The sequence below is a fragment of the Vespa crabro genome, chromosome 1, assembly GCF_910589235.1.
Source record: "Vespa crabro chromosome 1, iyVesCrab1.2, whole genome shotgun sequence".
Classification (NCBI taxonomy): domain Eukaryota; kingdom Metazoa; phylum Arthropoda; class Insecta; order Hymenoptera; family Vespidae; genus Vespa; species Vespa crabro.
In genome coordinates this window covers 21,683,379-21,694,718 of record NC_060955.1, presented here as the reverse complement: position 1 = coordinate 21,694,718, position 11,340 = coordinate 21,683,379, and the positions used below count along the sequence as shown (strand labels likewise).

The following is an 11,340-nucleotide window of genomic DNA, read 5'->3' as shown; positions in this document are numbered from 1 at the left end:
TACGTACATATATAATTTACTATATTGAAATACAAAGTTGTAAAATTGTTCAATAACTTATGTGTTTTATATACTGCGAGTAAATGTTTTAAATCAGTAAAAAATTTATTTGATGCCTATTTTTTATTTGACAGATCTTCCGAAATTTTTGGAAATATGTGTTAACATTTTCGAAGAAGAAGAAGAAGAAGAAGAAGAAGAAGTAAAGCAAATATCAGAAGAATTTTGCTATCTTTTTTGTTGACCCCCAAAAGTTGAATTGATTTTTGGTGCGAAGGTTTTTACTGGGTTGTAATAATTTTTATCAAAATTTTCATAAGCATTGTCGTTACTTATGGAATTCCTCTTGGATTTAGATAAATCCAGCAAACGTTTTGGACACCGTCTGTTTCTTGTCGCAGTTATACGAGCGTAAGAATCCAAAAGATTTTTTTTCTTTCCAAAATTTTCAATATTTCTCGATTCTTCGCTACTGTTTATCAGCTTCCTTTTCATCGATTTCTCTAAGAGAAGAAAAAGTAATCAAAATCAATTTTGTCTATTTGAATCATATATTTCGCAATTTTCATGAATTATTCGAAATATCATTCGAAATGACAAAAGGAAATTTGTAAATTTAATTTAAATAAATTTCTTTAATTTTAAAAAAAACCTGTGCTTTGAGATGAGGAATTAATCGTTCGGGTTGAAGAAGTAGGATAATCGTAAACATTTAAATCATGTCTTCGTTTAGGTTGAGCAAGTTTGTTCAACGTGTCCGTTATCTGATAAGACAAGGCCGAAGGTTTTATCTGAAATATCATTTATCTCGTATATATTCCTTTTTATTTTTTTCTCTTTTCTTTTTTCTTTTTAATTTTTATTTATCCACACACACACACATATATATATATATATATATATAAATATATAAAATACATATACATACTTTATAAGGATTAATGTTGCTAATCCTATCGATTTTTAATTTCGGTTTTGCTAACTTCTCGTATCTTGGTGTCTTTTGGGTGGAATCATCAGTACTCATGTCTAATCCTATTTATTTTTTTAGTGGGCTTGTGTTAAATTCAAAAAAGTTTTTTTTTTCTGTTTAAAAGTGTAAATTGCGAGACTTGTAAATTTTAGAGTTTGTGTTAGGGTTAAATTTTGATGTTGAGAGTGAAGGTGGAGAGATTGATTTGACGGAAACAAATTAATATCGTCTTCTTTAACGGTGTTCACTCATTATTCGCATAGTGCAGTACATACTTCATGATTATGGCTCATGATCTTTTCAATTCTTATATGTAAATTTATATATCACTCATGTGGTATCGTTTTCAAAAACAATTAAATCATTCAGTCATTTACTCTAATACGATTTCGTACATTGATTTTTATAGGCTAAAATAATTATGAAATGTGGAAACAAAGAAAATCTTTTAAATCATGTTTGTGTTTACCTAGAAAAGTGATAAACATGTATTCGGAAAATGAATCGTCTGTTGAAAAAATAGTGAAAAGTAAAAAAAAAAGGAAAGTCAAGTCTTCGTTTTGTACAGTAATTTAAATCATCATAATTATATTATCTGTTAAGAATTGTCATGGATGAAAAATTTTATTTGAAAATATTATCAAATGTTATTTGCGATCACAGCGAACAATAACTTTTATAATTTTTACTTGATATTGATAAATAATATTAAAATATTTTATTAAATTTGTTCGATCTTATTAATATTTAAAAATAAAAAAATATACTCCTGTAAAATTTCATCCATGATTTCGTGATTAAAGTGAAACTAGATGGTTTAATAGTTTTTTGAATGATAGCAGAAACGCCATAAAAATAAAAATGTAAACGAGGTAATGAAACATATGAATAAAATTCAACGATTAGCTCAACCTAAGATTATTACGAAATTATCAAAGCAAGAATGGAATTCGATTGCGTTTGGAAAAATGAAAAAACGGACTTCACCTCCGACAGGTTTTCTTTAATATATTTTCATTCGAACGATTAATTCACTTTTGCTTGATTTAATAAACGAATCGATTTTTTATAGTGTCAAAAAGAATGATGAAATTGGCGCTACCAAAAAATTTAATTACTTCGAATAATTTTTCAAGAGATCCTTTTAAAGTAAGTCCGTCAGCTTTGAAGGCCACTTGTTCGCCCCGAATTAAATTGCTCGCTAAACCAAAATATTTATAAAATGTTTTCATTGAAGCACATAATAACGTTAATTCTTAATTTCATTTTATTATAAATAACATCGATATAAATAATTTATTGTAAAACTATTAAAAAAGAAAATAATAAAATGTGATATTTATATAATAATTATTATCGTTATTATGATTCTAGTTGTAATGATTTTTTTTTGTCAGAGTATTTGGAAAAAAAAACAATTGCTATTATTAATATAAAAATATAAACAATTTCTCTATTGTTCTTCCGAGATATACATAACTTCTTCTCGTCTGTATATTCGCTTGGCTTTTGTCGATAAAATTACTCAATTACTCTGCCCTACTCTGATCTATTCTGTTATACTCTGTTCTCTATTCTGATCTACTCTGTTCTTTACGTACTTATGCTTAATCTTTATATCGTTTATCATCTTTTTCTTCCACTCATTCATTATCACTTTCTTTCATTCAAATATATCTTTTATAAATTACATTTAGACAAAACGCATTCAGAAAAATCCTAGATGTCACCTAATCTCTGTATGTACATACATATTCATGCATATAAATTCATTTCTATCGTTTATATAGTCTAACTTATATATCGCTTGTATCGCTTATACTTCCAAGATTATATTCTTTTCTTATAAATTCTATTCCTAAAAATCTTTGGACACTCATACATGCATGGACATTTTCCTAATCCTACAGTAATGATAAGAAAGATCATATCAATAATGATGATTTACGATAATCAATAAACAGGACACTTTATGATATTATATCAATTATTGTAATAGAAATTCATATATATATATATATATATATATATATATATATATATATATATTAATAAATAAAAATAAACATGTTCGATTAGAGTGAAACAATCGAATGATAAATCTGAACTATGACAGATTAAACACTTCTCAAATTCTCAACAACTGTCACACACGCCCAAATTTTACAGTATAAGATAAATATAATCAAACAAAAAAAAAAAATAAAGGATTTACTTTAATTAAAAATGGATTTTTCAAATTAACAAGTAAAACTTGAAAAAAATTCTCGGCAAATGCAAAAATGGATCGTCATTCAACCATCAAAATGTCTCGAATTTCTATAAAGTCCAAGGAATCAAGTGGTCGATTATTGCGTCGGAAAAAGTAAATTCAAAATCCATATTAAATTCAAAAAATGTTATTTCGCCTGATAAATAATATCTTTTAATTTTAAAGAAAAGTAATGGAAACCATGAAAATCTTGAAACCAATCAACTTTTGTTGTACAATGGAAGATGTCGATTCTATGTTTAAATATGATCAACGTAAACCACCTTATACGTCTTCTTTGACCGCGATAAGTTTGTTACAAGAATCTCCAGCAATAAAATTACGCACACAATATGTTAATCGCTTGAACACATTGTCAAGAAGGTCAACGATGAGAGGCAAGGATATACAGTTCGCTCGAATGAAATCTGAAAATCTTGGTATTTCTTCGATCATTGGATCAAATCAATGGTACATAGAAGATGAGATTGCGTTAGCCAAAGATATCTTATGGGAAGATAGATTACGTAAGAGCGACGAGGAAGCCCGACGAAATGTTCGTATTGGAAAAGAAAAAAGTATTGAACTGACGATTGTATTTAATTTTGATTTCATATTTTAAAAAGATATACATATATATATTTTATTTTATTTATTAGTGGAAAATAAATTGAAACAAATAAAAAATGTTGCTGGACCACGATGGTATCAAGATTTCTCAATAGATCAGGTAATTTCAAAATTCATTACAAATGTATAACATAAAATGAATTTTTAATTAGAAGGGTCATTTGTAAATTGTTAGATGAAAAATCTAATGATATTGGAGGATATGATAATGGCTGATTACAAACAAATGGAAACTGTTCGTACTAAGAAAACGCTTATGGACATAGGAGTATTATCGACATTTTTTCAAATGGATCCAAAAAATATCAGAAAAATGCAACGATTGTGTGACTTCAAGGCGATTGATTTTTTACGAGAAATTTACAGATTACTTACTGGAAATTATTTCGAAGAGGAAGGCTACAGTTCGTTCATCAATTTATCTTATTAATATAAAATTTATATACAGAATGAATCTAAATTCAATCGACAAATTGTAAATGTTGATTGATAGGAGACGTCATTAGAAGTATTATGTTTTCAAATAGTAAATAAGATGATAAAAATCCTTTATTTTATATTTAGCAACAAGGATGCAAAAATGTTTCAAAAAGAAACATACAATAATAAAATTTTTTTCTTTAGGATGATATACGCTCGTATTTAATCTTAACTTAATATTAAAATCTAAGGAACTTTATTGAGAAATCTCTTATTAGAACGGTCGAATGATTTGGAATATTATAATATATCTTGTGAGTACAAAGTATGAAATATTTTTTCATATGATTAGAAATGGCCGATATGGATCTAATGTATGGTATGATAAAAAATATATAGTTTTCAAATAAAAATAATTAATATCTTATATCTTGTGAAAAATTGTTTTTTAGCTATTGGTTTTCTATTTCATATTGTTTAATTATCTGTCCTTTGTATGTACAAGAGATTTATTGAAGATTGAATTTAGATTTTGTATCATGTATAATTTTGATAAAAATTTAATTTTTATTTCCAGAGAATAATTATGATTGCAACGAGAGAATCATTTTATCCGCCATTGCTTTCTTGTCATTGCCAGAAACGATTATCGAATTAAATAAAAGATTACCTTCTGTTATTATGCCAAAAATTCCTCCAAAACGTAACGACATTATTGTCTTTTCTTTTTCTCTCTCTCTCTCTCTTTTTTTTTTCTTCTTCTTTGTTTTTCTTTTATCAATCTTATTAAATTTTGTAGCTCTTCCAATGAAGGTTCTACCAAGAAAAAAAGCAAGTTCACCGTATAAGGAAGAACTCTTTACACGTCCAGATTGGGTAACTTACTTGAATCGTTTGGAAAGTTGGCGAAAATATTGTAAATCGATAGCAATGCCAAAAGTGACTCTACCTGATCCAAGTTGTCCAATATTTACTTACAAAGAAGAGTTGCGAAACGTCGAAATAAATCATAAAATTGTTAAAAACGATCTTTTGAAAAATAATTCGAAGAAAGAAGGTAGTAAATATCAATGCAATCGTAATTAATTAAAATATATTATCAATGAGTTCTTAGGTTCAGCGAAACACGAAGATAGAGTAATGGAACTTAATGAAAATATGAACATTCGTGAATCTATTAAAAAACGTCTTAGTGTTGATAAATCTGATATCTTTAAATCGCCCGAGGAAAATCAAGTTTTCGATTTCACATTTTCCGGATTGAGCGAAAACCAAACTGATCCAGTACAATATAAGATTTGTGGTATACACGTTAGAACACGTTTGATTAAATTATTATTTTAGAAAGATTTGTAGGATTATCTTTTTTATTTCTCTCTCTCTCTCTCTCTTTTTTTTTCTTTATTTTATTTTCCTATCCAGGAACACTTAATCCACCTCGGGAAAATAAAAAATCCTGGCTGGGAGAAAAGGATGCACATTTTATTATAAGCGGTGTCTCGGATGAACCACCTCAGTGTCCTGTTTCTTTTGAGATGACAGGAGTGGCTAATGTTACGCCAATAAATAGCGACGAGAGATTCTTCACAGTGTTGAAGCTTGGCGATGGCCCTAATAAGATTTATCCGAGTGGTCGAAAAAATCTTTCGAAGAACTGGCAAGAATGGTTACACAATGCAGACGAAGAATTTATAAAAGTAGAGAAGGAAGCAAACAAGATATTGAAAAACGTTGAGGCTACGATGAGACTAGTTTTTCCAGGACCAATATGTGATAGTTGTTGTTCTTGCAGGCAAACCAGAAAGACTAATATCATAAGTAAAAAAACGAAGGCACCTTATATGGTCATTGATACTTTAACCGAAGACGATCGAAAACAAAAGTGATTGAAATGAAATATTTCTTTTGATTTGATACAAAACTTCTATTCTGCGTCTTTTAATAATTTTAAATTATATTAATAATTATTTATTTAATAATTTAATATTAAAATAAATTTAAGGATAAAACGTAAAATTGATGAAATTTATAACGATGTATTTTTTAACAACAGATACATAGTCGGATCAATGGCACTTCATTCACCAGCGCTTACACCTGATCAATCTACGGTAAATTTGATCGATGTCATTGCTTCCGAGGATAAAATTACTACGAACGTTGTTATAAATGGCGTTACTACTGCGAAAGGCGAGAAAAAATATTATATAACTGGTATGGCGAAAGATACTATTCATATTCCTTCAAAAAAGGTCGAATCATCTCCACCATTGCTAACTAAAAATATTCCACCGTGTACATGTGCCATTCAACAAATGTTCAATCAAAATGTGACTCCAAGATTGAGTACCGACAACATCCCATGGACCAAAAAGGAAGGTTTATGTTTAGGAAAAAAATATAGACCTGAAACAATTTCAGCTTATTCTTGTAAAGTCTATCCAGGTGATAAATTCTGTAGATTGAATCCCTTTCTCAAGGAAGTTGCTAGATTAGAAAGAAAAAAGAATAAAAAGGAAAAGTCTGAAGATGATTATTATACCAAGAAGAAAAGAAGAATGTATAGTATCGCTGATTTTCAACCTTGCGGTGATGAACATGGTATGCATACCTGTGACGGTCCATGGGGTACTCTTAACATTTTAACTCCCGACGAACTGAAGGAACAGGAAAAAGAACGAAAAGAGATTTTGAGGGTACATGGTTTTTCTTCTTCTTCTTTTTTTTTTTTTTTTTTTTTATCAGAAAAAATATTCGACTTCTAATCAGACATATAGAATAAAATTTTGATCACTGTTGATGTAAATTCGATGTGTAGATACGATGAATTATCTTTTATGTTTTTTCTTTTTTTTTTTTTTTAGGGCCCACCATGCGGAATAAAACCAGGACGTGCTGTTTGCGAAGGACCTTTTGGTGAGAGAATACCACATCCAAAAAGGTCCAGGCCAACAGACGATGAGGAAGAAATAGAGGAAGAGGAAGAAGAGGAAGAAGAAGAAAAAAGAGAAATAAAAAAGCCTGTTCCAATGAAAAAGGAGAAAATTCTACGACGTGACAAACTCTGTCACGCTAGTCCAGAAACCATAGCAGCTGAGAAAAAGACTGTTGAAAAAAAAGTTACCAAATTTATACCTGATCCAGATTATCATGGTTACGATGATCCATGGAATGTTGCTCGTACTGCACCATCGGTCAAGGAAACTATTACGGAATATGAACAAAATTTAAAACTTTCAACTCCTAAACCAAGATCGGATCCATCTGAACCTATTATTGAAGTTTTGAAGAAGAAAAAGAGTAAAAAATCTGAAATTCTTACATCATTGAAAGATAGTTCGTTGAAAGCCTCGTCCGACAAACATAAAGTTTTGTCTACAAAAATACATTCGGATAAGATTAAGAACGAAACTAAGAGTAAAAAGAAACCCGTAGTAAGTATCAAAAAAAGATTAGACGTTATTGAAACCTCGAAGAAGCATTTGCGAAGGAGAATTTCCTCTTTGCCGTTCAAAAGGAAAAGAACGAATTCCTTTTCGAAGAGAGGATTTTTACAAAAAGAGAAAATTAAAAGAACAAATGGTACTCATAAAAGTAAACAAGATACGAAACCAATTGTGAAAATGAAAGAGAAGAACGAAAGATCGCCGCAGATGACAAAAAAATTTATTAAAAATGATGGCGAGAAAAGAAAATTTAAAAATAAATTAAAATCGTTTTCAGATAATTCAACGATTGAATGTAAAAAATCCTTTAAAAACGATCCACGAAGTTCTTACGATCAAAAGCTAGAGAAAGGTGGGAAAAAACAAAATAAGAGAAATACGAACGAAAGTATGATTAGAAAAATTTCAAGAGATCATCCTGCAATAAATTTGAAAAATAAAAGTATATCTAATTCTCAGGAATTCACAAAATTTAGCGAGAAGAAATCAAAAAAAAAGAAATCGTTGACGAAGGAGGTTGGCGTTGCCCTTACATCGGAATATCTCGATAAAGAAATGAAAAGATTGAAGAGCATGATGGTATCACCTGACATCCATCTCAATGACGTTCAGCCAATTATTCTTCCTGAAGAACCACCATCGTATTGTCAACATGAATATGGTGACACTTTGCAAAAGGATTCAACTTTTGATGAAACCATTAGCAAAGAGAAGATCTCGAAAAAAGGTCCATGCGGTTGGAGGACGAAATCGGAACAGGAATTGCCTGTTAAAAAGACTTTGGCCTATTTGACTGATCCTGATCCACCAATCGAGATGGTTCCTGTGAGACCAGGTGGGAAAGCTTGTATTTGTCGTGAAAATAGGAATAAGAAAAAAATTCTGATGTATCAGATTGGTGGATCAGTTGGGAAGGCAAAAATTGAATTGGATAAAGTCGGTAGAACTAGCGTTGGAAGGGTTAGCATAAAAAAGAAAGAAAAAGAGGAGGAACATGATAATACTCGAGTAATAGAGGGTGTTATTTATTATACACCACCGCCAAGTCGAAGAAGAAGCGACGAGTATATTCCCGAATACGATGTTTATGAATCACCTTATGAAATATGTGCTTATCGACCCAAGAACAGTTTTATGAATATGTTAGAAAAATACATGACACCTCCTGGCATTATATCGAAGACACGAAATAACATTAAACCATGCGATTGTAGTGATTATTTAGATATTTATGGTGTAGCCGGTGAACATGCTGAAATAGAAGAGTCCAAAAGATTACTTGAGGAAAGAGAAAAATTGATGGAATCGAAATCACCAAAGGAACGTTGGACTCTAGCTCTGAAGGACAATGATTTAATGGATTATTATGCCGGTTGTAAACACAAAGTACCTTGTTGGTCGAAGTGTGCCAGATTAAATAAATATGCCTGTCCTCCGAAGCCGCGAAGATTAAAAGTTAAAAAGCCTGTATGCGAGTGTAAGTACGAGAGAAAAATAGTAGAGAATAAAGAAGAAAAGATCAAGTGGAAGGAACGTCAAAATAAACTAAGAAACTTCAAGAAGAAAGCTTATACAAATGTGAAGAATATTTCGAGACCTATGAAAGCTGACACAAAAATGATTATATCTGATGTTAAGAGAATTCCTCGTGAAGATGAGTACATAGACGATGTACAATATTGTATATCAGGTATAATAGAAAATTATACTATGGATCCAAAAGTAACAACAGTTGTGGAAGGTTTAAATATGGCCACACCTATACATACACCAAAACCAAGCAAGGAAGATATACCATGTGTTTGTTTGCATAGTCATTGGTCACCAACGAATATACCACCTGGACCATTACCTAGAAAAGATGAAGCATTGATAGAAGAAAGAAAACGTAGAGATAAGTACTTGGAAGAGGCAGCACGAATAATTTATGGTCCTAACGATGAAGAAAGTAAATCTGAAAAATGTTATCGCAATTGTAAAACCAATTGCATTGACAAACGAAAGAAAAATGATAAGGATGAAAATATAAACGAAAAAAATGAAAATGATTTGATTAATTCAGTAAAACATAATATATGTAAATCTAAAAACGAACAAAAAAATTTCAATCGTAATACGAAGATTGTAAAAAAAATAAAAGAACAATCAGGTAAGATTGAAAATCATAATCAAGGTAGAACGACGATGACAGAGAAAAAGGTGCAGAAAGAGACGGATAAAAATAAAAAGTTATCTATAACAAAAACTATAACAGAATCAAAAGTTGACAAAGATCAAGGAGATAAGAATCTTTATCAAGACAACGTTGATTTGGGAGACTTAATAAAAGTACGAATAAACATTTACAATTTGATTGTTCGAATTAGATTAAAGTGATGACAAAACGAGTTCTTCTTTTTCTTTTTTCTTCTTTTTTTCTTCTTTTTTTTTTTTTCTTTTTTACAGAAAGAATTGAAATCAATGGCAACAGAGGGATTTCTTTTTGCCAAATTACCAAAATGTCATCGGATGCCACAAATTCAGAACTGGATTATGTATAGAAAAGGATTCGTTTTCACCGACAAAGAGAAAGGTCATTTACGTTTTTCACATTATTCTTAGATAAGTTCTTCATAAATAATTTATAAATCTTATATCGAATATTAACAACATATTATATTGTAGAGGAATTAATGACCCTGACGCTTATGGTTTGGGCGATGGCTGATGTAATTAAACAACCGGATATTATGGTTCCGTCCTTGGATATGTCCAAGAAAGAAATTCGAGAATTAACATTCGATCGAGTTGAAGAAATGAAGAAAAAAGTACATAATAAATAATAATTAAAAGAAAATTAAATTCAATTCTAATCCATTTGTTTTATCTTCGATAGATCGCTATGAAAAATGCCATATTCTACAGTCGTTTACGAAAAATGCGTGTATTATATAGCCAGTATATGTGGAGCACCATGGAATTTCGAAAGCATCCATCTTTGTCATTTAAAAGAGCCTATTTCACTTATATGGCTTCAAAGGAAGCTGATGGACACGTTTTTAAACCTTGGATGATAAATGAAGTTCGTGAAAAAGATTAGTTTCTATTGCTCATACGTTATTTCTTATTAAAATTCTATTATCCTGCGAAGTTCTTAATGTTTATCAAAATTATAACATACATATATTTAATTAAAACCCTGAGAAATAAAAATATAAGGACAAATAAAAAAACGAAGAAAAAATTAAAGAGAAAAAACACCTTCTATTATATTTTTCCAAATCGTTATTCTGTACAAACATTGCTATTGCGATCTCGAAGAAGTAAAAAAGAAAAAAAAAAAAAGAAACGCATAAAATAATAAAATTAAATAAATACAAATAAGTGGAAACTAAGTATGGCTAAGTAAATAATGTGCATAAACGTAAGAGATATGATATATATATATATATATATATATATATATATATATATATATCAGGGATTATCTCTTTGTTGTAGAGGTATTATGTTTTCTTATCGAACGATTTGAATTCTTTAAAAAATAATACATATACGATACAATCAGAAGTCTTTTATGATAAACTTGTTGAAATTATTCATTATCAATATAAAAGATAATTTCTTTTCCTATTTTATTT

General features: G+C 29.6%; 2 protein-coding genes across 2 annotated transcripts; one reads left to right on the top strand and one right to left on the bottom strand.

Annotated features, from left to right (window-relative positions):
- Window positions 1-228: 228 nt before the first annotated feature.
- LOC124432088 lies at window positions 229-1,027 on the bottom strand. Its single transcript, XM_046980689.1, has 3 exons — window positions 929-1,027; window positions 653-791; window positions 229-503 (listed from the first exon to the last, which is right to left on the bottom strand). Exons 1-3 carry the CDS (start codon window positions 1,025-1,027, stop codon window positions 229-231), a joined length of 513 nt encoding a protein of 170 aa, XP_046836645.1.
- Window positions 1,028-3,247: 2,220 nt separating this feature from the next.
- On the top strand, window positions 3,248-11,083 carry LOC124432024. The gene is made up of 14 exons (XM_046980560.1): window positions 3,248-3,338; window positions 3,411-3,802; window positions 3,884-3,954; window positions 4,030-4,258; window positions 4,852-5,331; window positions 5,383-5,577; window positions 5,697-6,156; window positions 6,328-6,970; window positions 7,139-9,707; window positions 9,870-9,893; window positions 9,975-10,048; window positions 10,166-10,292; window positions 10,385-10,527; window positions 10,596-11,083. Exons 1-14 carry the CDS (start codon window positions 3,256-3,258, stop codon window positions 10,797-10,799), a joined length of 5,694 nt encoding a protein of 1,897 aa, XP_046836516.1. The 5' UTR covers window positions 3,248-3,255; the 3' UTR covers window positions 10,800-11,083.
- The last annotated feature ends 257 nt before the right edge of the window (window positions 11,084-11,340 follow it).